At 37.7% G+C, this 26,903-nt stretch overlaps 2 protein-coding genes across 6 annotated transcripts in view; one reads left to right on the top strand and one right to left on the bottom strand.

Moving 5' to 3' along the window:
• Nucleotides 1–23,825, bottom strand: part of slmapa (sarcolemma associated protein a) — a 67,674-nt gene extending 43,849 nt beyond the window's left edge. For 4 of the 5 annotated variants that reach the window (XM_082155795.1, XM_082155794.1, XM_082155796.1 and 1 more), the window contains exons 1-3: nucleotides 22,437–23,825; nucleotides 1,759–1,906; nucleotides 429–501 (exon numbers count right to left, since the gene is read on the bottom strand). In XM_082155795.1, the coding sequence (XP_082011921.1) occupies nucleotides 429–501; nucleotides 1,759–1,906; nucleotides 22,437–22,634 (419 nt within the window). In that variant the 5' untranslated portion in view covers nucleotides 22,635–23,825. The remainder of the gene's footprint in view (nucleotides 1–428; nucleotides 502–1,758; nucleotides 1,907–22,436) is intronic. The other variant, XM_082155797.1, reaches the window with a different exon arrangement.
• Nucleotides 23,826–25,730: 1,905 nt separating this feature from the next.
• Nucleotides 25,731–26,903, top strand: part of dennd6a (DENN/MADD domain containing 6A) — a 29,791-nt gene continuing 28,618 nt past the window's right edge. The window contains exon 1 of the mRNA XM_082155851.1: nucleotides 25,731–26,061. Within this exon, the coding sequence (XP_082011977.1) occupies nucleotides 25,852–26,061 (210 nt within the window). The 5' untranslated portion in view covers nucleotides 25,731–25,851. The remainder of the gene's footprint in view (nucleotides 26,062–26,903) is intronic.

Below are 26,903 nucleotides of genomic sequence, written 5' to 3'. Positions count from 1 at the left end.
ACCAAAAGACTAAATGGAAAGGCACAGAGCATCACTGTGGCATGTGGTTAGATTATATATGTAAATACTTGCGTTTGCTAAATAACCAAGAAAATAAACATAGGAAATGACAACAACCACAGAACCAAAACCAGCATAAAAGCCAAGATCTGATCCACCACTAATTCCCGTCATTCACCATTTGGCAACTAGCAGTCAAACTAACAGCCCACATGTCATTTCCTCTGAACAAGCATGGGCAAATCTTGTTTTGGTCAACTGAATCAGTATAATCAGCATCTGTAAGCCTCAGTTCTCAGAGATTTTATCACATTCTGTGCATGTTTTTATAAGTGATGAAGCTGGGAAGCACGAGCTACCTTAATGATAAGAAAAAAACACCAGGTTGAGCGGTAAAAAAAAAAGTAAAATATTCAAACAGGACTTACTCTGATCGCCGCCGACCTTCCATGCCATCTGGTAAGAAGAGCTTGATGGTCGACACTATACAGCCATGAGTGACTAAAAAGAACAAGAGAAAGCCGGACACATACGTGAGTGTTTTATGACAACAGTGGTCGTACAAAAAAATACATGTAAATGCTTATTTTCATAACAAGAAGAATTTTAAGAAAGATACAGGTTATACCAAACATAAACAGGCCATAAAAATGTTTATATCATCACTAATATGAGGTCATCCAAGAAGCTTACATGTACTAAAGTCTATCAGCTTTAAAAGCGAGTGTGTTTGTGATCATCAAAAACATCCAGAGAAGATTTCCTGGCATTCTGATGAGACAAAGCCAGCTTGTGCCGCAACAATGCTAAGAATTAAACACCCAAATGTGACTTAAAACAAGTTTCCAAACTAAACTGGAAGCTAATTTTAATACCTTGCCATTTAAAACACAGCGCTCCTAACATGTTCACATTCTATCTCTCAAATCTATGCTAACATTAGTTTTAAAAGGGTAAGTTACTTTGCATTTGTATCTGATTGTGAAAGCGTCCCATTGCATGTACTTAAGTTGCAACACATCCAGAAAAGCAATCAACCCGCACTCTTGGGTTACAGAATTGCATCTCTGCCATTGCAGTATCTTCAAAAAGTGCAGTTTGTAACAACTGCATTTGTGTCGAAGAATTTCAATCGAAGGTGTCCTCTATTACAGGCCCCAAATTAACACTCGTCAAGCAGCAAATAAGTTTTAATAAAGGAATATTTGTATGTACACATCCACACTATGGTTGGGTACCATTCACATTTTAACCGGTACCTGAAATTCGATGCCGGTACGTTTTTTGTTTCGATAATTTAGGCATGTTTACCTCAATAACTGTAAAGAATCTAAGAATCTGTAAATACTTGCGTTTGCTAAAAGAAGTGTTATTGACATTATGCCAGAGCTGCCTTGGTCGCTGTCTGCCATTGTCTGTGATTGCTTGAATATTAATAAAAACAACCATTTTAGTAATTTCTATGAAATGTTTTGTTTTCCACAAATTCTGTGTTGTGAATAATCAAATGAAGACATAAAACGTTTAATTGATCTTTTATATGAAATTAAACTTTTTTTTGTCCAACAACTGAGCATTTGTGTCAAAGACTTTCAATAAAAGGTGTCCTCTATTACACTATCAAAACAACAGGGCCCCAAATTAGCAGCAAATACACTTTAATAAAGGAATAAATAAAGGAATATTTGTATGTACCTGCATTACACACAGCTGGGCCACATTTCACCATCACCACTCATACAAACAGGCTTTCCTCACCTTTCCGGGTATTCTCGGTCACATCCACCCCAAACTGGATGATGTCACCGGAGAGCACCTCGCAGGGAGGGCTCTCCTCCGACCCCCGGCTCAGACGCTGGCTGTTGATGAAGGTGCCATTGCTGCTTTTGGTGTCCTGGAGATAGAACTGTAAACAGAGGAGAGACGGAGAGATTACAGATGCGATCAGATATAGCACTAGACTGAAAGTGTGCAAAACGAAAGAGAGCAATGGTTAAAAAAAGAGGAAGTGCTTGAGCTAAGCTTGCATTGATCAAGAGGTGAAACCATTTAATGCAATGCACAGTTTATGGAGGTCGACAGGTTCATTGTTACAATGCAGATTATAAACACATTTTTAAGGCAGAAGCAAAACTTAAAAACTATCATTTAACTAGATGGGTAATAATAATACACTTATCACCCTGGTTAATAAAAAATTAAATAGTTTTAGGTAATTGAAATGAAGCTGAAATAAAATATAAATATTAAATGGAAAAACACTGAAATTATTTGAAATAAGTTGAATTAAAGCTATACAATATTAAAATATTTTTTAAAAAGAGACCTTAAATATTAAATAATAAAAATGTCAAAACCACATAACATGCAATTATTAAAACTTACATTTAAAATGAAAACTGTAAATATAAAAATAAGAGATTGTTCAAGATATTAAATGCTATAAAATAACTGAAATAAGATTCAGTAATACAATTACTAAAATTAAAAATATAAAATTTAAGCTTTAATATTTGTCAGAAAAACTAATAAGGACAAAAGCACGTAATAAAATTAAAACAAATTTAAATGAAATACAAATTAAAAGATAATTCAAAATTTTAATAAATACTAAAATAACATAGAAAGTATACTAAAATACCACTGTATCCCCCATCTGACAAATGTAATTGCTTACTATTGTGATCAAAGTTGACCCAAAGGCAATGAGAAGTATCCTCTTCACATTAGTTACAGATTTGCTTTGGCTGCTTAAAATAACCATTAATGTCTTTAAAGTGATGGTTCGGAGTAATTTCAACCTAGGGTCCTTTGCATCATCACCTCGAGCCAAACACACCCCCCGGAAGCTTTTTTTCCCCTTGGTTGAACATTATTAAAGTTAGAGCTTATTTAGAGATATCAGCCGGATGGCTTAGTGCAGGCGCTAATGGATCCAAGGATGTATCTCGTAAATGACTCCACTAATAATGCCCAGAATGGTACCAAACTTCTACAGGAGTACAAATAGGTTCTGTACTCATAAAACGAGGCATTGGAAAGTTTGTAAGTACGTCAGGAGTTTATTTAAATAACACTTGCCTGATGGCTAATGCTACCTACCGCTAACCCGGACGTGATTTGGGAAAAGCACGTAAAAGTCCTGACAGAAAGCGATGCATTTTTTGCATATTTTTTCCTTAACTTAGTGTTAACTGATAATTGTTGCAAACTGGTACTACCAACAAAATATTAGATCGCTGAAAATAAGCAATAACGTCCTTAAGTGCTGAGCTGACCAGGCAAGCCCTCAACTCGTTTACTCTGCTACGTACAACATCCCTGATCGGCGACACGCATACTAAAAAAAACAACCAGCGAGGGCACTGGAGACCTGGCTTTGTGCCCATAATTTTCACCAGAGTAATTGTTTCATGTACTCGGCTCAACTCTGAACTTCAGAATTTCTTCGCTCAGCTGGATGAATAGATTCACTGTCAAGCACGACTACATTAAGAGTGACATTCATTTCCACCCACCGCCAGCATCGCACATCACGTGTCACTATGTGGGCATCGCTGTTAACAGGTTCATCAGGTTAAGCCACAGGATGAACACTGTCTGCTTCAATACAATGAGATCAAGGTTGCGCGAGATTAAGAACTACAAACCCTGTCTTTATGAGGACGCAGAACATTTTTAGCCTCTAACAGAGTGTCTAACATTTAACAAGCATTTAATTTCACATCACGGTACTGACTGGCTGTATGATTGAGCCGGAGTCGAGCGGCATCTCATCCTCCATCATAACGGGAGTGAAATGTGATATCTGTGTTTGTCTTTTACATGTGGATTGGCATGGAGACTTGGTGATGCGTCAGTTAATAAGCAACCAGCGTTAATTTAGAGAAAACACAGATTAGCTTTCATCTGCATATAGGACTGTTTTGATTCAGAAATGCATTATACTTTATAAATACAAATTAGAGAATCACGATATAATCGAAATGCCGCAAATGTACATATCATGATATCAGGGTTCACACACCTTGGTTAGCTTCAAATTCAAGGACTTTCCAGGTCCAATACCCTCAAATTCAAGGACTTAATGTGGGGACACATTTCAAGTGAGAGCAAGGTTACATCGTGTTGCCTTGTAAGATACATTGTTACAGTTTTCATGTGTCAAACACAACTATGCAAAAAAAACTTATTTTTTTCTGTCGTCATGGCAACGTACCACAAAGTACCTCACGCGGGAAACACAACTTAACGCATAAATGCGCGTAACTAACGTAAATCATGAAAGCTAGTGTGCATAGGCCACGAAGTGTTGACGAAATAACACATTAGCGGACTGGAGGGAATAATATGGAATTCTTTCAAGAAAACTTCTTGCACAAAATAAATTCGAGCACTTTGAAGGGCCTGTATCTGTGTGTGTTTATTTGCAAAAACTTTCCAGGGCCTTGAATTATTTATTTATTTTCAGATTCACAAACCCGTGGGAACTCTGTCATATGCATATCGCAACAGCTTGTGATTTTAATACTCCAAAAGATTACAAAAATTTCTAATTTTAGGTAGACGCGGACAGCAGAGAGCAGACTGGACACATGGCTGTTACATACGTGTGACATTCTTAATGTTACTAAATGCAATAAGCAAAGTACTCACTCACACACACAGTAAGCCGCTTCTCAAACAGCATGTGATCCTGAATAGCGTGCCGCACGAGTGCTATTTTTAGACCGCAAGGCCGCGTGACGTCAGCAACGTAAACCGGAAGGGGGTCAACATAGAAGCGCGCTCGCTTATGATTCATGCTAGTACTGCTTGTTTTCTGCCGGTTAAATAAGAACATGCCGAGTAAACACTGCTGCTATGGAACTTGCAGAAACGACTCCAGACACTATGACCGTCCACATATGAAGGATGTATTCTTTATTCGTTTCCCGAATTACCCCCAACAACTGTCAGACGTAAGACAACCAGAGGACATAGTATATATGACAGACAGGACATAGGGTGGTAAAAGATAGCTTGTTGAAACTGCAAAATGTCACTGTCAGTGGCGTAAGGCGATGTTTTTTGGGGGAGAAATTCTGTCGATAACAATCTAACGTTACCTCTGGATCAGGTCGGCTCTTTTCCCCGTCTTTTTCAGCCCTCTACACTCAAGCCATCTCTTCAATTGAATATTTGTATGTTCTTCTACTTCTATACCAGTGAATTTGGCACCGGGGACATCATTCTCGGACAGAGTTAGCAGGTTTAGCTCAGTAGACATCTCGTCCGTAAACTGTTTACATGCGTCTAGCATGAGTGACACGCGCGAGTTTGACCCCCCTAGCAACCGTCGCTAGCTTAATGAATATTAATGAGAAAAGGTGACGTATATCGTGCGGTACGCTATTCAGCTATATGCCCAAATACACAAAATTATGTCAAAATGCACGTCTTGAGTATTCACGTAAAAACAGTTATATCTTCAGCGGAGTAAACGGTTGAGAAAGAAAGCGTGTGTAACAATATATTGGATCTGTGTAGCTCTTAAAGTGACAGCAGACTAATAAACCTGCTTAATGTTAATCACTACAACAAAAAGATAAAACCACTCACTGCTCTTGACTGAATAACTTTTGTAGCTTTAAGAATCAGTTGATATTTAATTCATACAGTGAAAACTAAGCAGCGTTGTATTTTTACATTTGATTATTCAATTTCTGTTGTTAAATAAACCTAATGTAGGCCTACCTGAAACCCTAAACCCTCCTAGTGTACACTGACATTTAAAAGACACTTACTTTTTATGCAAATGCCACAGTAAAACACTGCTGTTCACTTTCAGAAGTCATTGGGATGCTTTCTTCTCACAAAAAGAAGGAGAAACGTGTATGTTGGTCATATAATTTTCAGTTTTTAAATATAATAAAAATTTATATCACACACTTAAAAGCATAATCGTATCGAATATCGCATTATTTAACAAGTTATCGCATTTTTCTTCAATATCGTGCAACCCTAATGCAAAAACTTTAAGCCAGGCAACAGCAACGTAATGCATCCAGAAAGCAGAATGTGTGAAAGCATCAGCTGGATCCAAATATAGCGGGACGCCATGTACGGTCCTTCAACTTTGCTTAGCGCCTTTAAACACCCAGAATTAGTAAGTGTACAAGCAAATGAGAAAGAATGGAGAAGCACAAATGACACAGCATATTCCTTCCTATTTCCTCTTGCTAACGGTTGTTCTCGCTGTATTCTGAGGTTATTGTGGTCACTACGCTTACATTTGTTCAGTTTTCTAAAAGACCATAATGTTAACATAATGCAATAACTGAAAAAACTAAGTAAATTAGACAAATGAAACATGACAAACACCTTCCCCCATGGTTCATATCAGGTTATTATTTTTCGGTAAACCTGACAGGCACCCCTGAACAATAAAAAATTTAACTTTAATTAGATCGAACAATATCTATTGATAAATTAAGGATTATTTAAATACAGGAAATATAAAAACATGTATGCACTATGGCAAAAATATTTGTAAGCCAAACCTCTTTGACATAAAACATTTTATTGACATACACCCTGAGATTTAATGCTTTCCAAATATAACTTTTCAAGTCATCTGGTGAAACGGTTTTCATATCGCAATATATATATATCAGGAAAACAATCCAAAAATCATGCAACCCTGTTTTCAATTCATGTTTTTCATTTTTCACCCTGCCTTACTAAGTAGTGTAAAATACTTGATGTGTCATATAATTATAGTCAAGCGGTAGCAGTTTGAGGAGGAACTTCAGCTTCCCTTCATTAATCAACAGCTGGCGTGTTAAATATTCATTTAATATACTGGGACACCATCACTAAAGCACCTGCATCTGTCACAGTGACTGTCAAGTGGCGACTACCCAGGGGGTGAGTGAAATAAAGAGAGAGATAGTGTGAGGGAAGAGAGCGAGAGAGAGAGAGAGAGCGAGGGCTCATTTTTATGTCAGGGATTCGCCCCCACATCCCATCGTCAAAGATCACATTAGCATTCCAGCACAGAGACACAGTCTCTCAACACAGCAGCTCCAACACAAGTCTGATGTGAACTTATTCAGCACATCTCAAACAGGCGTCAGTATTCCTGAGAACAGTGTGAAGGTCATCATTTATCCTACAACAAATCTCCTTATATACTCTACCTCATTATTAACATGGTCAAATGTGAGTCCTGGAACTATTTTGAGTGCAGGTTCTTTATATAAGCTCTAAGGAAAGGCACTATTACCCTGTGCAAACAAGTGCAGAGAAGACTTGTGCAATTAACACTTCCAAGACTGATAATTAAAAGGAAAGGGGATCATGGGAAGGAGGAGGTGGATCATCAGCTTCAGCTCTGCTGGTAGAATGGTTTAACAAAGACATTTTTTTACTCTAGTTGGATGGTTGACAACATAAAGGCAACTAATATACACTCCTTTATTAAAATTAAAGCAACACCAAAGATTCTTTTGTACCTTAAAATAATGTTTCCACAATCGTTTCAGTGGTTCATCAACTCGTAACAGGGTTAACGGCACTTCTGCATTCGCTTTGCGACGCTTTATCTGCTATAACCGCACTGTGCAAGTTTGCCAGATCGGGTAGCGGATCTGTAGGTCGAATGAGAAATTAGAAACTACAAATCTGACTTGCTTGACGGCAAGCGTTATAATGTCATTATTTCGTTTTTCTTCGTTTCTGATGTCGCAATACATCATACTTTCATAAAATCATGCCACATACTCTACCTTATCTGTGGACATTGTTATTTCCAAAGCCGGTGCTGGATAAACAAATAGATTGTAGATTATTTACGACTGCGGTAATGGACAATTCCGCTTCCAACCTGTAGGGGGACCGCAGCGGAAAAGTGCTTTGGTGTTGCTTTAAATATGTAATATGAAATGTAAAAATGAAAATGGGTTAATATTTGCAAAAACAAAAGGTAATAAAACAACATTCTCAAAAAAGTAAACAATTGCTTAAAGTTTTTACAAGTAATTATTCAAGTCAACAGTTGTCAGGTGTCTGCAAAGAACATATGTAAATATAACAGACTGCACACTGATCTAGTCTTGAATCTCCAAACATAGAGTCATATTGTATAAACAGCACAAACATATACACAAACTCTAAAATATTGAAACAGCATGTTAATGTTTATGTCTGACAAGCTCGTTATTATTACAAGGAGATTCAGTTAAATCCATTACTTCACAGTTCTACTGAAAATAGTTCAAATGGGGCTTGGCGATAAATGATATATCAAGACTGCAATAAAATTAACATTGATAACGATAAGCTCTGGACATTTTTTACACGATATGGATTAATCTAACAATCACAGCAGAAATAAACGAGACAACAGCTAGTCAGTGCATGTCGCTAATACGTGATTTCTGCGCGTCTCTGTGTGAATGAATGGCGCCGGCGCGGTTTAGTCTGATACACAGACTCACACACACACGTGACACTAATTGTGTTTTCAGCATCTGCCGTCTCAATATATGAGGACATCAACACATGAACTTCATCTCCAGAGCTGCTCTGAGAGTTTTTCATTTGAGAAAAACTACCATCTGAAACTAAACCTGAAAAATCTTTACAACAAACCATCCAGATAAAAGTTCAGTTTAGCTTCAAGAAATTAAGACAAAAATATATCACTACTATATACTAAAATGTACTTCTTAAAGTAATAATAATGATATTTTCAAGGAATATCATACAACCAAGATATTTTTAGCCATGTTTTACATTTATACAGTTCTGTTGTTCAGCATCTTATTTGACAACAAAGAAAAACGCAATGTTTTGTTGTAAATTAATCGTTATTTTTTTATTTGATTACATTTTAAAAGCTTCATTTGCTATAAATCATAAAACAGAATCCCAAAAATTCCACAATTAAGTGGAAAATTTTAGGGGAAAATAAAACAGATTTCATAGGGCCCTAAACTAAAAGTTAGCTACTCTGTGGAGTTTAACTGTGAACAAACAAGTTTACATTCATTCTCAAGATCGAACAAATATGTGGAAATATTTCCTTCCCCATTAATAGTAAATGGATATCATGATATCAATATCGTATGATAATCGTGTTAATATTTTTGGCCATATAATCGCTCAGCCCCAGAACAAAAGCTCACATCATATTGTCTGTGTTAGTCTTCCTTTGCCATATCAGCCAAAGTCCACAAGATTTATTCCTTGAGAACAGCTCTCAGATCCAACACTGAGATTCTGAAGGAATGCAGAGTTTAAGCTTCAAAAGCAAGTCTACACCTAAATCATTCCTACCTGAAAAGAGCCCCATCCAGGGATGGAAAACAAACAGCCAGGCTGAGGAAATTAACATTGATCGGTACAGCCCGTGTAAAGCAGGTCAGCTCTGGCGAAGACACTAACCCGCTAAGCTTGGGTTCCTTGCTAATCAGCAGGTCAGGCAATAAAGCAACCTTAACCTTAATCCTCAAGAGTTCTTTAGCAGAACCAGGCAAATCAATAAGAGCCTGGAAAGCTTCAATCTTTTCACTCAAGCTGGAAAGGTGAACACTATTTTAACACAGAAAACAAATGGAAAATTGCTTGCAAGATTTTTTTTTAGCAGACAATATTTAATGACCTGAATGAATGAAAACTACTGCCGCAAAAACATCATTACCATAAACAGATAAAGGCAAACTATTCAGTGTATTCTCTGAACATTCGATCAGACCCAATGGAGGTTTAAAATTCACTACCGGAGCAGAACGACTCAACCCTAAGTGGGGTTTAAGATTTCAAAAGGCCGTGTTGTGAGTGCTTTCCCTGGAAAACCTGGAGTCATCTCAGATGACGAACCCCCTTTCCCTGCCTTGTCAGGACAGCATCTCTCGTAGAGTGGTTTCACTGTATTTCAACATTGGCCAGATAGTAAAATACATCAGTATTACACAGCATTTTAGTGAGTTTTAGTTTTTCGACCAAAAATGACAATATATTGGCAATTCAGAATAAAAAAGGACGTCATGACATAAAATAATATGTTTGCAATGATTTAGTAAGCATGCAAAGTATTTGTTTCTCTGAAAAACAACGCAGACAGTTATTCTACTTGGAAATGCATGTTCTGTGTCGGAATGTGTGTTTGTGTTTTGGTCAGTGTGACCCCGCCCACTGCCAATCTACCCAATTATGTTTCGACACCCCGGGTTGCCAAATTGACCGTTCGCAAAGACCCGCCCCCTTTAGTTACTGTTGCTATGTTCAACAAGCCACGCCGCTCTCACGCCCCACCATGTTCTCACGCAAACATACATCGCGGAGCAGAGAGGACACTGACAACACGCTGACAGACCAGGTTACTTTTGATATGAAACAAAGTCTCAACTTTCAAATTTGGTCATTTGTTTACGAAATTTAAACAAATACCATTTTGTGGCTCTTTAATGTGTCTGACAGATCGCTGTAAAGCCATCTACTCCTAGTAAGTTAATTTATAGCATCAAATAAACATAAATGAACGTAAGGCTTGTTGTTTTAACCATGGAAAGACATCAGTACACACCGTTTTTCAAGTTCAAATACTCCAACGTTAATCTACTAACTCTCCTGACTGCTTTGTCGGACAAAAAAAAAAATGTCTGAGATTGTTGAAAAGAGTCTGTCAATCAAACTCTCTGCCAAGGGTCAATTGGTGGAAAACACCGCGTATTGCAGCCATGGAAGCCAGCAAACAAACTAGGTGAGAGATCACAGTTGTGTGTCCTCAATCTGGCAACCCATGTGAGCGTCAAGACTGAAGCGGAGGTGGCGAGGGAAAAACTATTTTGAATTTCGACTGCAGTATTTATTTCAACAGCTATCTGTCAATATTACATTTTTTCAGGGATGTTATAGACCCTGTTGGCAGATATATGCCCTGCAATACAAGTTGAAAATGGGATTGATTTAAAAGCTACAAATAAGGAGACCAACGAAAGTATGTCACTTGGAAACCAAAAGAAAGATGCAGTGATTTTAGAGATCGCTAGCAACGGGTTTGGACAAAAACATGAGGATTTGCAAAGTAAATTAAGTGTATATCATAAAACAGTGCATGATACATGTTTGAAATATAAATTGCAGTATGAGCTTCCAATCTGCATACCAGCAAAATTAACAGGGTGGTAACAAGTATGCGAGAGATTTGTGTGGTGTCGAAAACTTTACATTTAAGAGATTATGACAGGAATGGATTTGCATAGATAACATATGATCCAATTAAGATGTCTCACAATTTAATGCTATTATTAATTGTGTTGACAAGATCTCATTAGATCACAGCGCTCACACAAGAGTTTTTTTCCCAGATAGAGGCCTATGATTGGTGGTCGGCATCTTATGTGTCTGCAAATATAACATTTACTGCAGAGATTTGATGTCTGAATTATTAGAAAACTTTGCTGAAACAGGACATTACACCCTGTATGCTTGTCACCACAGCAAATTACTATATGCAACCAAAATCCACTACTGTGAATAAGCTAGTTTACCATACAGACTATAAGTGTCGTTGCAGAATTTGCTGAGGGTGTACTTTACTTTCTACCTCAAGACATACATTTTTATTATATCAGTATTTTCTGACATCAGGCAGGAGGCACTGATGTGACTGATGTGTGCTTCAGTCACATACTAGGCCAGAACTGGACTCCCAACTGAGCCTGGTTTCTCCCAAAGTTTTTCCCCAATTCTGTCACCTGAAGTTTGGGTTCCTTCCTTGCCACTGTCGCTTAGTTGGCAGGGCTCCAGACCAACTTTGTCAGTTGGTCGCACCAGCATATGATTTGGTCGCACCGTTTTTTTTTGCTACATGCCATGGGATTAATCAATGCATGCTGATGAATAGTGGTCAATCTGCATACCCTAGTTTTGCACTGATGTAAAAACACTGACAGTGACAAGACCTCATGTTAGCATAATGTTTTAATCTTTTAACTCTCAAATCAAAAAACTATCAAAAAAACTATTAAAAAACATGCATGTTCTTTAATGTTTGATTATCATTTTACTGTCTTCACAGCTGTTGACAACCTATTATATATTGTCTATATATAATAGACAACCTATTGTCTCCTTGGTTGCGAATAAATGTCAACTTTAGTAACACATTGCAACTGAATTCAGAGGGGCCCGCTCTTATAGTTGGGCCTCCTGGTCCTCTTTCCTTGGGAGAACCACAGCCTAACATCCTGACTGGCATCATACAATGATGTACAAACAATGCACAGTACAAACAATGCATGGCATTAGCCTCGTATCGCAACCACAGGTACTGTCTAAGCCATTGCTGCTGGAAGTAGTGCCTTTTCTTTTTCCTTTGCTCACTCGGTTCCTCCCTGTCCGCACCTGTGCTCTCGTCATCAGTCGTGTGTGTACTGGCTCGTTGGCTCGTCCATTCCACCAGAATCCTTTACCTCCACACTTTGTTTTTTAAAGTATTCAGCAATTGACCTTTTCATTTTTATATTACTTAATTCCTGAATTCCTAATTGCCGCGTTTCACCATCAGTGTGCATTTTTTGCAGAACTGCTTAATAGATGAAATGAACTAATTTAATAGTTATTAATTAATCTTTACAACGGCACTAAATCAACACTGAACTGACTTCAGCTAAACAACAGCCGAAATGCATAATTGACCTGTTATCCCTGTAAAGCTGCTTTGAAACAATCTGTATTAGGGCATTTTCACACCTGAAAGTCTGCACCAAGGTCCGAACCAAAGTTCATGTTTTCATACATTTGGTAAGTTTTGGTTTGGTTTCACATTGCAATTATGCGAGCGCACTAAAGCACTTGCGTACTTGCGTCCTGTCGTCATCATCTATGTGGGCTGCATCTTGACATTGATTGGTTTGTAAACGGACGTGCGTCTGACGTCAGCACGTTGTCAATTCAGCGGGTAACTTTGACAAGAATGAATGAACAGACGCATATCGTTGCCACTATACTGTTATTATTACGGCATTAAGACCTGCAGCACCAACTATACTCGAGGCTAGTTCAAATTCGCCAAATGAACGTCCTCGTTGTGCGAAAATTTTATGGTCGCCGACAGGAATAGAGGAGAAGACGCAAGCAATCCTGCGGGAACCACCGGAACTTCCCGTAAATGGTCTGAAAGTACGAACCAAACAGAAAAATATTTCACACTAGAAACGAACCAAACCTTTGTTCAGTTTGATCCGGACCGACCGAGACTACCTCTTTTCGTCGCACTAAATCTCGTGTTTGGTCCGGATCGTGGTCCGGGGGAGGTTTCACACTTGTAATTTTGATTCGGATCAAACTGAAAACTCAGAAAATCCGGACCAAACAAGGTAGGTGTGAAAGGGCCCTTATATAAAGCGATATATATCATTAAAGGTGACTTGAGAAGAGAGACGGCGTCCTGTACAGCTGCTTAGATCTAGGGTGTGGGTCGCCTCGCGGGGCAGTGGGTGAGTTCATATTAAGAAGGAGGCGCTGATAGCTAAAGTCAGCTGCTACACAGTTGTCCTGGACTTGGTGCTGCCTATAATAACAACAGACTGTAAAAACGGGGTGCAAATGGAATCAGACTATTTTAAGACTCGACAACAGAACTCACACTTTGACAGAAAATATGCAACAGCCTTCAGCTAAAAATGCTAATATGGGGGAGATGATCAGCAACAAAGACTAATGGAGAGAAACACAATTTAATGAAACCGTAAGAGACTTAAGAAAGTGCAAAAGGAAAAGCCTCGATAAATATATCAGGTACACGCACAAAAACAGCAGCAAAAAGCAGAATTTACTATTACATGAGATCATTCATATGTGCGACCAATATAGGATCAATAAAATTAATTTCTAGTTAACAGCATGAATGTAAATGACTTTTTCCAAGTAATGAATAATTGATCAGTGATGTTAGACCAACATCATATGAATTAACTCTCCTCTGGTGTTTCCAAGGCATCAGGCAAAAACCCAACTAATGTAAACAAACCTAATTATGATGCATGAAATCCATTCCCAATAAGACTAGCTGATATTTATAGAGTTGCCAGGTAGAACTCAGTCATTTCAAAGGGCTCGTTTTAATTTAGACTGAGCAGATGGTAATATTTACATTTGGATATGATATTTACATACTGATACTAAGGATCACCTAAAACTAACAAACCTATTGATACCAATAACCAGAAAACTGACCACCATGATCTCACATGGCTATCTATGCCGGTCTAGACTCAACTCTTGCACTGTCATGATGCCGAAGCATGTATAGTGGTATCCTCGTTTTCGTTTTCATGGTCAAATACATTTTTTTACATGTTCAAATGGATCTAGCACACATCTCTCAATCAAGAAAGCAGTAAGAGCATTTAGACGTGGTCACTTCAAGTAAATGCTACTGGTTGTTCAAGTCAAATATTGAAACCGTAGTCCTAGTCGGCATACAGAAGTGTGGGATCCGCACGTGTGTAACCGAAGCAAAACTTCTGTCATTAGAATCGTTACAGAAAGGACAGTGGGAGCATTATATTTATATATAGCACAGGAATAGATGATCAGGTTTATATCCATTCTGTAGAGACCCATTTATGTGCCCAGTAGTAAAGTGAAAATACAATAATTACAATCAGTAAAATTACCCAAAAGCGAACAAATGAACATATGGTATAAATAAAGTTTGTTTTATTTCTAAGTTTTGTTTATTCACTCAGTGTTCACTTTATATATTTAATATAGATGAATCATTGTTAAAGCTGTTTATTTACCAGTAATGACCGATCACGAGAATATTTGCAGAGACGGGTATTTTGACAATTATAGTGTTATTTTAACAATTATAGTGTTATTTTACATTTAATTATTACATTTGTGCACCTGAAATGAACACTAGTTAGACTTTACTTTATTTGTACTTTCTTTGTCATATTGTATTTATCTATGCTTGTTATTAGTTGTTCACTTGCTTTTAACAATGTTTGAACTTTATTAGTTAGGCAAGTCGTTTTTTCCTGTAGTATCGGAGTACTAAAAGTGTGCTTTAAGTAGTAAATGGAAAGCAAAGTTACCCATCCCACCGTCCCCCAAACTATATATTTTCTTGCTGATCTGAAAAATGATCCGATCCGTGACTCGAAAATCGCAATACAATCCGAACCGCGAGTTTTGTGATCCGTTGAACACAATGCAAGCAAGATCAAAGCAAACCTGGGCATTCACAAACTCCAAACACTAAAAGGAAAACATAATGAAAAGTGAATTACATTAATTAAAAACTGGTCTAACCAGAGCATAGACATTTGGAAAGGATGACAGTCCAGAGTCTGGCAGGACAGTGTATCTGGGAAACACACTGGCTTCATCTCATGGGTGTCATTTTGCCATATCCATTAGAAGAAACAGCAGTCTCAGACGTAAGAGCAGTCATCCGGACACTCTATTAGCGGCTGTGCAACTTTGATTGATGTCTATAAATACAAGCCACATTCTCAGGCACACAGTTGCAATTGCCAGCTTTTCAGCAATGCCCCACATGTGTATTACACTGTTTCACAAAGCCAGTGGACAGGTGGTGATATTGGCACCGTTTCACATTAGACCAACAATTGATCGGCCCAGTTTAGAAAGCTTCATCTTGGCACCTCTTTCCGACAGAGACCTTGCCAATAAGAGCAAAGTTTCTTCAGGTCATTCCTGCACTGTCCTATATACATGGACACCTCATCCCAGAGAGGACACGGGGACGCTACTGGGACTCTCATTCTCTACACTGTCAATAACAAGAAGCAGCTGATAAAATGCAAGCAACTCAGACCCAGATGTAAGTGGATTAAGGGAGGGAAAAAAGCCCAGCAAATGCAGTTAGAAAATATCCCAACGATTGCCAAGTAACAGCAATTATAAGTTAATAATAAACTAATGTAGACCTTACGGAAAAAGATTGTAAACACTAGCTGCGTTTACATGGACACTTATAATCGGATTGACGGCTCAATCGGACCAAAAAACCTTCATGTAAACCTTAAATCGATCGGATTGAGCTCGATCCGAATGAAATTTCAATCGGATCGAAAGGGGTGGTTTATTTCCTTTTGTAATCCGATCGAGAGAACATGTAAACACTTGATCGGATAGAAAACCGAAACTGAAAGGACGTTAAATAGCGTAATGACATTTAATGCGCGGAACGAGCTGTTCTACCTGTTGAATAAAGTGTCATAAATAAGTGTCCCGTCATTCTAAAATTCTCATTTCACTCCTTAGCATCTGTGAAGTGAAGCAGGACAACGTCCCACCAGTCCTTGTTTTGGATTCTCATCCACAGACGACTGGTTTTGGGCATTTTTACTGCGTGATCAATATAAGCAGCACGACAAAACGGTTAATATTCTCATTGTCTCCAAATCATGACCAGAGACGGAATAATATTACGTCTGCTGTTTAAAACAAGTAAAGAACCAATAGAGGAGAATAGTTATGCGCGAACAGCGGGAAACTCTGTATATTTGTGCAGTGTGCGCATGTCAAAAAATCTATTCCGATTTGAAACTTGTGACATATAAACGCGCACATCAACCCGATTACTTTATTTATCGTTCATGTAAACACCGTGTTCGGATTCATCAATCGTACTGATTTCATTCCAATTGAACCAAAAGGTGTCCATGTAAACGTAGCTACTGTCTGTAACAAATTAATGGTATAGCGGAGGATTTTCCCGAATTTTAGAAAAGAACCGCCCTCTCCACTTTTTGAAAAAATGCACATGCGCAACACTCTACCTGCTCCCGAGAGGGAACGCCTATTAAACGCTAGCATCGCTAATAATCATAGCTTACATTAACTTTTACTAGCAGTGATTTTAAATGGATTTCTCCATAGCATGCCAAACTTTACCTGTCGAGTAGAAACTTCGCGGCTGAGGCATCAGTGGGAAGCCCAACCTGTGCTTTTAGCGCACGCCAGCGTGTGAATCGTGTGCACGAGCACGTACGACGGCCTTACGTAAACATATCACCAGAATGATTGACACTTAGGAGGACCAATAGTCTTGATGATCCACCCGGAAAAAGAAAATCCTCCGCTATACCTTTAATTTATTATTATTGACTTTTTTTTATCTATTTCTTTTTTCTTTCCTTTTTTATGCTTTTCTTCCTTTAAAAAGTGTAAATTGAATTTGAAAGGGTGTAATCATGTGTACTTGTTCTGTGGTTATAAAACGAGAAAATGACAATTAACATTGAATTTTTTTTTTTTTTTAAATAAACTAAATGAAACTGTAAACAGTATTTATATATATTTAATAGGGATGCACCGATGCATCGGCTGAACATCGGTAACGGCCGATATTTGCCTCGTTAACTGCCATCGGCCATCGGGAAATAAAAATGACATTCGCCGATGTCACATGGGCGTCAGTTTGGTTTGATATGCTGGGGACAGAGACGCATTCGGAAGTGCATTTTCAGAAGTGCTGGGTACAATGACGCATTTATTTATTTATTTTCTATGAGAAAACTCCTTTTCTCGAGAAAAGAACGATCATGGTGTGTAGCAGAAGAAGCGGCGGAGTATGCACGATCCGCGAGTGCTGAAGACGTTCTGCACGGCTTTGATGGGTGCGCAGGAGGACACAAATGGGCGGCGACTGCTTCTTCCAGTGGCGGGAGCTTTTCCCTCAGCGCCGTCAACAGATAGAGCGTTAACTGTACACACCGCCGCCGACTTGAGCTGCAAAGAAACTCTGGCCTCCCTGTCAAGGACTCTTGTCAAAAAGTACGGGGAAGCTTGACCGCTCTGAATAGTGAGTGAGAGCGCGCGCGCGCGGTCGGGGCTCTCTCTCTCGCAGAAGAGCGCGTGCGCGCTTAAAATTTAATATTTTGGTATGAACATTCACCCGTGTTTTTTCCCTCATAAATGCGAACACGAAAAATAAAATGAATATTATAATGTTTTTTTTGTTGGGTCAGACAATGATTACCAAATTTCTCTCTCATATTGCTCTTCATAACAACTGAAAAAGAACTTATAAATAAGGTTATAACTGTCAACCAGAAAGTGACATTAAAGGTTTTTTTTTGTTTCATAAATTGGTCTGATTGAATTTGTGCTCATTCTAGGATAGTGTGATCAAGAGCCGAAAGACTTGTATGTTTCCGTGGCACAAAAGAAGGAATAAATAACAAAAAGAAAAAACATCGGCATCGGCCATCGGCCAAGTTGTTATGTTAAACATCGGTATCGGTATCGGCCCAGAATTTCCCAATCGGTGCATCCCTAATATTTAACATAAAATAATAAACAGTGATGAAATGACATCCACTTCTAATGCCACAGACGTAATGCAAAGTGTTGGTATTGACAAGCAAATTTAAATGCAGGAGTGTATCCAGTTCTCTATGAGCAGAAATAGACATTTAGACAGATATAAACCATAACAACAATGCATCTCTCACTGCTGTAACCAAGAAACATGGATTCAGTTCATGATTTTTGATTGGTTTTATCAAACACACTTTAACTTTAAAGGTTAATACATCAAATATGGGGTGAATATATAAGGCTTATATTGGAATATATGCTGTTACCGTTATAAGAAATTCACCTTTAGGGTTCAAGTAAGGTTCGCGATTACAAAATAAAATTAATTTTGAGCTGTATTTACGACATCAAAGCCTGCGACTCTTTTCAGATAAACATTGTTTGGTAGTATTTTAGCGGATTAAACTTTTTCAGTAAAAGCAAAAGCTGTTTGTGAAGGGTTAATTGTCTCACCTGGTTTTGTAATGCGCAGCACTCCCTTAATTCAAACACCACACCTTAATCTACCCGACTGAAGCTAGCAACCATAACTGCAATTATTTCACAACAGAGATTGCTGTTGAAAGCTGAGAAATTATAGCTGAGAATGATGGCGATAAAACTTCACTCTCAAATACTTCCTCTTCACATGCAAAACACACCAACACACTCTGCCAGACGTACAGAAAACCTCTTTACACATGTACCAAAACTGTACTAACAACAAATAAAGATATCCTTACATTTAGGAATGGGCGATATGGCCAAAGAATTATCACAATAAAATGTTTTATCAGTCGATATTGATTTATAATCATTACAATAAATGTCAAATCTTTATTTCTTTCAACGGTAGATTTTCGCTCCTGAATGAAAGTTGTAGAAACCAGACAGTTAAATGTGTTTTTATAATACTCTTTATTGTCAGAAGACTTGCCAAACAGGTTAACATTTCATAAATCTGAGGTAGAATATTCAAAACATTTATAATGATGATAAAATATTTGTTTCTACATCAAAATATGCACGAGTTAACTAAAGTAAAATAGTTTTTTCAGTCTTTTTTTCCTTAAAAGAAATATCTTAATAGAAAACAAAAATATTTCTTAGTTTCTGCAGGTTGATAGTTTGTGTGTCTTGACTTAGATGACGTGTATCTTCGGCAATATTATATTATATTATATGATTATAATATTAATAATATTATGTGTTATGTCTCTTAGAAATGCACATTTGACAGTAGCTTGAGTTGGGATAAAGATATTAATTTATGTTCATTAACAAAAACAGTAAATACATAAAAAAAATTAAACAACCTCATAGGGTAAAATTTTTATATTCTGACTGTTTGAGTTATTTATTTCATTTATCATCCATAGTATCATACATTTAGGCAATAGATCATATTAATAACCATTGGTAAAACCACGCACGCATATAGCACCTCACTACCATGGGAAAATGTAACTAGCCGGAATACATTTATTAGTATAAATACAATACAGACGCACAAATCTGTATATTTGTGCTATATTTTTTGTACTATATTTTAGTATAAATAAATAAATACAGATGCACAAATGCTACAGCTTAACAAAAAATGCTGTAATTATATTCCATTACTCCTCCTTTATACATGCCTACATTAATATAAATAAAATGATCTTTTAATATACCACATTTCTGCCATAATAATACCATGGTGCAGTTCAGGGGTGGACTGGCCATCTGGAGCACCAGGAGTTTTCCCGGTCAGCGAGTAAACGCGTCTGCTCTAGTAAGCGGATAAATGATCCGTGTGGCGCGGTTCAAACGAGTAGCGCTGTTTCATTCCGCTTTTGGTGCATAAACATTAATTGACTTTTGCATTATTATATTGAGGAAAATTATATTGCGATAATTATCGTTTTATCACCCAGTCCTACTTACATCACACACAGTCACCCAAAATCTTTCTTTAACCACCCAAAGAGAACAATGCAGTGTGTTGGAGATATTATGATGATATCTTATGATATCCGATAAGCTTGCCTAACTACGGTATCTTTTCCATGTTAATCAGAGTGAGTGTCCTAACCAGCCACGACGGCGACACGAGACGAGTCTATTTTAGAAACGGTTTCTATTTTTCTGCGACGTCGCGCTGGAACAACACACACAAAGTGTGGCGATGATAATCTCAGGTCCTGTTTATGTGCTTTAATGTTAAAAGTGTGTAATGTGACTCTGAATGTCATTTAGTGCTCCAGCTTTGTAGCTGTACAAGCAACAATGGATAATTCACCTCAGATCTTGAAATTAAACAAATGGAAACAAGAAAGTTCAAACTTTGAACAAACAAGTGTATTATTTGACAAAGATAGTTTTAGTAACTCAGTAGCCTATGTATTTTTAATAATGTTTAAATGGTGTAATATTTGTGAATTTGATTATGTAGCCTTTTCCATTTTCTTACGAGTGCCGTCAAGATTACTCTCTGGTGCCGTGAGACTCCGCCCACACGCTGTTCTGATTGGCTGTGGGTTTTGATTGATTTTGACGCATCTCTCGTCGCGTCTAGTGTGGACAGACAAATTATTTGTCGCTGGAATCTTATCGTATCGCGTCTGAATAGGACACGGTGTAAGGGGGAAAACAAGTTATATGCACTTGCGATGTCAAAATGTGTCTGAAAGTAGAACACCGTGAATTACCAGCATTACACCAAAACACACACTAAGAGCCCGTTCCTATATATTACAGCCATAGTGGAATATGTTCTGCTGCTTTCAACAGGATTATTTTACACTTTCATTCACACATGGCGCTGTGAGAGCCACACTAAAGTGCGTACCAGGCAGCTAAAAACCCTGGGCATCCAATTTCACGAGCCAAACCAGACTTAAGAGCCATCATTTCAGATTTTCAACAACACATAGAGGATAGAAATGCCACCGCAATGTTTTACTCCTGTTTACTAGACAGACCAGCAATGTCACGCATGATAGTCTCAAACAGTTCATCTGATGCTGTTCATCCGTCACCTTTCACGAGAGATGTTACGGGTCGACAGTGTTTCCCATTCAATTGCCTATAATTTGGCAGCAGTCTCGGGACAATATTAATAAATAAGTATTTTTATTATTCTTATTATATTCTAATTGTTTGAATTCCTGAAGGACCAGTGTGAATGTAATGTAGAGGTAAAACGAGGCTGGAGTCCTCAGTCCACTTTAAAGGGGTCATTGGATGCAAAATTCACTTTTATATGGTGTTTGCGTATAAATGTGTCTTTGCAGTGTGTGGACAACCACCATACAATGAAAAAAATCCATTCACTCCTTTTTTTTAATCCTCAGAAAGTCTAAACACTCAATCAAGCTGTTTGGATTTTCTGAGCAATATGATGGTCATATTGATGTCATATGATGTCATATTGCTCATGCTCTGCCCACGACCGCTGACGGACTGTCCCGTATTAGCATATCTCCTGTATTAGCATATTTCCCATATTAGCATATTTACTCTTCAGACACTGAAATTGGGTTGGAGTATTTAACTTTAAAATGTACAATGTTGAAAATGTCGTCCCTAGAGAGGCAGGGGTTAGCTTATTAACTTATTTAAGCTAGTAAAAGCTGCTTTAATTGTCTTCAACCATGGGGCCTGGACCTACTCGGGGGCCTCAGCAAACTTCCAAGGGCCACAGTGTGACTTACAATTACCAAAATTAATGTATTATTATTCATACAATTAATTTTCATATTATTATTAATAAACTGAAATAATCAACCTTTATTAAGTGCATGATTTTATGTCATGTCCCCCCCTATTTTAAAAAAATGCTGATTTCAAGTGGTAAAAGTAAAAAGCTTGTTCGACATTCAGACATTAATTGTGGCATAGAATGTCATAATATGTTTTGGGTGGGGACCACTGTATGCATTTAATCCTAATGTAGACAGTTATGACAACCTGACAGATAGTGAGAAAGTCTTGGTAAATCAAGACAGCTCGAGGTTCATTTATCATCTGTGTGTGTGTGTCAAACAAGCAGTTGAATTACGAGCCGATCTGACCTGTTCTGCCTGCCACTGAAGGTACAAGTACAACAACACCTGACTTACCTTTCCAGTCTTGTGGTCGAACCACACCAGAGCGTGATTCCTGGATAACACCTTGCAGTCGAAGGTGGCGTTGTTCTGGGCAGGGCGACACCGGGCCACGGAGCGCCCGATCTTGACCGGCTCATCCAGGTAAACATGGCGTTCCTGAAACGGGTGTGAATTCGGGCGGCAGGTGAACACGGCCAGCGCTGAAGGCATTGAGGATGGCTTGGGAGTGTTACTCCAACCAGAGACGAAAGACAGTGTTTCTTGATCCAGACTGACCTGTTGCTCCAATTCACTTTAATGAATTATCAGGAGACCAATGCACATAGTAACACGACAAAAAATATCAACAATCAAGAAAAGACGAGGCTCTTCTGCTAAACCGACTACATTACGTCCACAAGCCTGTACTTTAGACACTATGTAGTTGATTTCTTGCCCCCTTGCGAGACCCCCATGATGCCGAACCAAACCCAATACAGCTGCTCAATTCCATACAAATCTGTATTTTCTGATGACAGTCCACTACTCGAGCTGTTACACCTCGTACCCTGCACAATTCATCCTCACCCCCCTTAACAAACATAGGCCTGGCGAATAAACAAGCGAGTAACACTAATATATCCTAATAACCTGTTGGATCAGTTAACCTGTAACGTTACTCCCCCCCTCCCAAAAAAATAAAAATAAATAAATAACAGTCCATTTGCGTTTCTAGATTAAGATGGCAGTGATTTCTAGATTCACAAAACGCACTAATGTGACTGTTAAACCCTAATGAAGATTATTAGTCTGAGTGGGTTTGACTGAAGTATGCAAGACAGACCATCAACCCACCACTCCCCTAAACAGAGCAGGCATTCAATATGAAAACAAAAGCACAAAGACCTAATTAACCCAACATTAAAATTACAAAATTCAATGTTAGATATTAGAAAACGCTTGCGCGGAGGGTGTTTTCTTGCACACGAGAGCGTTAGCTGGCTAACTTCATATTAGCTCGTTAGCTTCGCTGAGGTAACGGTGGCCCTTTATCTTCTCATTATGAAGCCGCCCGGACTGAAAGTGACTTTATAAATAATTCCGAGTGGATTTATCCAGTATTGTTTGGTCCGTGGAACTTTCATACGCGGAGAATTTACGTGAATCCCGTACTAGCTCGCGAGCTCGATAACTAGCTTAGCTCGCTGAGAGACGCGAAAAATTCCCCAGAAAAGAAACTCATAAACGAATAAAGTCCGTGACACGATTCTGCGTTAAGCCATTGAAGTCTCCGCTCCCGGGGACACTGAAAACGGGATGAAAAATCGCTGTGTGAGAGGGGATAATTGGAAGTAAGTCGTCCTCCCGAAGAGATACACACACACATACACCGGCCACAAACCGCCGCGGGGCTCGCGCACCACTGATAAAGGGGCGTGGACTCTGGGATGACGCGATGTGGGGGCGGGGCTTTTCAATTGCGTTTCCAGAGAAAAGATGACGTTTTTCATATGGAATGAAAATAGATGGTATGGAGGCCCTGAAGAAATGCACAATTAATAAATCAAATGTAAATATACGAATAACTGACTTGATCATTTTTTTTTAATGAAATTTATTCCTGAATTAATTTCTGTATTACTTTTTTCCACTTTATTATTTTCTGTATTTATTTTTACATTTATTTCTATTATTTTAATTTGTTATTGTCTCATTTATTATGTATTTATTTGTATATTTATTTCAAAGCGTTTCTTTATTGTTATACTTATTATATTATTATATTTATTATATTTTATTATTCTTATCTATTTTATTATTCTTATTCTGTATTTATTTGTATTATATTATTATATTTATTTCCACATGGATTTATTTGCACATGGATTTATTTATACATTTATTTATTTATTTAAAATTATTTATTTATTTTTACATTATATTAGATGTTCGTATTAAAATGATCACAACCTTTATGAATATTAGGTAAATTGTAGGTGCATCCTAGAATGCCTTTTAAAAACAGCACTGAAGTAGTTCCCATCAATGCTGGCCACTTTTCCTTCACTCTCTGGTCCAACATATTCATTACAAAAAAAAATAAAAAAATAAGTACATATGGCAAACTGAAGAGTGTTTACATAATATTTATTAACCAAGCTCAAAACAGACAGTACAAAACAAACGCATATACTGGCAAAATCAAAGCAATTGGAAGGCGCTTCTTGCTCCAGGCTCCCAGTAAAAGTAAAGTTATTTTTGGAGTTGGAAAGTATTTTTGTTTCAGAAAGGAGGAGAGGGTTTCAAAGCTAAGCCCGCCCCCAGTCCCTCTGTTTGGATTTGGAATCTGTGGACTAAATTACACTGAACATCTGTCATTCCAAATAGAGCATGCTGATTTAATGTCTTGCTAAGGCTAATCCAATTGCTTTGTCTTGGTTCTTATGTGACCCATAAGGAGTAATTAAGTGATCACTGGAACATCTACATGCAAACAATGGTTTGGTTCAATGATGCACTTGGGACATTATAAGATGTTAAAGTGCCACATATAGGCCACAATATTAACTACATAACAAAAAAAAAATATTACTCTCAGCAAGTGTGCAACAAATATATATACAACCACATTTAAGTCTTATAAAACCATATTTAAGCTAAAAAATTAAACCATTTTGACATAATAATTATATTATTTGATTAAATAAATTAGCCTACATTAAACATAATTATGGAAAGATTGGGAAATAATTATGAGAGAATTATTATATTTTTTATATTATTTTTAAAAATATTTTTCACAGTTGCGTGGACTGTCTATATGCTTTCTGTCTGAATAAATAATAAGAATTAGAATAATACATTTTGTTTATAGGCGCCTTTCACTCAAGGTCACCTTACAAATCTTCCTAAAAACATCAGTATAACAACAGTAGACAAAGCATACTATAATATACACCGAAGAACAAGATATTGCTCAATACGAGAAATCATAAATAAGCCTGTTTAAATAATTAAGAGTTATAACTCATTTTTTATTCAATACCACAAAAAAATACATACATTTCAGTGCTTTTATCTTCAGAATTCCAAAAGATTTATGTATAATTTAAAGTCATTTATAAAGTGTAAGAAATTTGGTTTGCAAAGAGACGACTTCTTTTTATGATGTTATTCTAATAAAATAAATAATATGCGCAATGTATTGTCATTCTTAAAAAATAAATAAAAAAGGACATCAAATACACAAATATCATACACATTCAGGATACTGTGGCTGCGTGCGCGCTCCCGTACAGATCTTGAGCTCACTCATGACGCCAGCACGCTCTCCACGCAAGCTCCGCCCCTTTCATCCTGGACCTGTTTGTATTTACAGCTCAAGGTCCTGTAGTTTTCATCAATAAACCGAGTCAGAACCCACCTGGACTGACCTGAGGGTATCACCATGGCCTTTCAGGGGTCTGGGGAACTGGAAGATCAGCTCGAGGAGCCAGAAGACACGCTCAGAGTCTCTCCGGCCGAGGAAATGCCCGTCGATGGGCCTCCAGCACTAGAGGAGCCGGAGCCGTTACTCCTGCCGTGGGATCGCTTCTCCTCCTGGCTTCACTGCATCTGTGTGGTCGGCTTCGATCTGGAGCTCGGGCAAGCTGTGGAGGTACAGAAGACTGTCATATTAGTGCTGTCATCTGTGATCATTGGCCTGCTAGCCGGCTAACTGTGTGGAAGTCAATGGAAAAACCTGCTAGCATCTGTGGCTATGCTAACAGAAATAGTTGAGTCATCAAAAAGTGTATATATACAGTCAAATCACAGTTTATTCAGACACCTTCAACATGTCTCACATTATCACAGTTTATTCGCTATAGAAAATGGTAATAAAATAGGACAATAACTCAGAGTTATCAAATCCGTTGATATTACACTGGTTTTGTCCATCCTTCTGTTAGACTGTCTCGCAAATGATTAAAGTTGAGCAGCTGTCAGCTGTTAAATTTAAGTACACAATAAGATAATACCAGTTTAAGTCAACAAATTACCAAGCAATGCTTAATTTTGATCAGTCTGTGGTGTAAAAAGGTCGCATTAACAATTAAAGAAAAAAAAACTTAAGCAAAACATGATCAACTCAAAGTGTCTGAATAATTTTTGGTCCCAGTTATTTAATAAATGTTACTGGTAGTCACTGTATGAAGAATTTTTGGGTATAATATGTCACAGCCATTTATCATAAATTAACTATAGTGTCCTGCACCCACTAGTAAAAAAAATATTTATATATATTCTAATTCTATCTGGTGTCTGAATAATTTTTGTTTTGACTGTATGGATGCTGAACCAGTGTATGCAGCTAACTGGTACTGTCTGACCTTTATGTTTTGATAAATAGGTCTAAAAAAGCTTTCAGTAGCTTTGACACATTTGTGCATTAAACATATTCTCGTTTATTTGTGCCATTTCCTGATGTAATACTCTGATGTGTGTGCACATTATGTGTGT

Source organism: Leuciscus leuciscus (assembly GCF_965113295.1).
Source record: "Leuciscus leuciscus genome assembly, chromosome: 23".
Classification (NCBI taxonomy): domain Eukaryota; kingdom Metazoa; phylum Chordata; class Actinopteri; order Cypriniformes; family Leuciscidae; genus Leuciscus; species Leuciscus leuciscus.
This window is presented reverse-complemented; position numbering and strand designations above follow the sequence as displayed.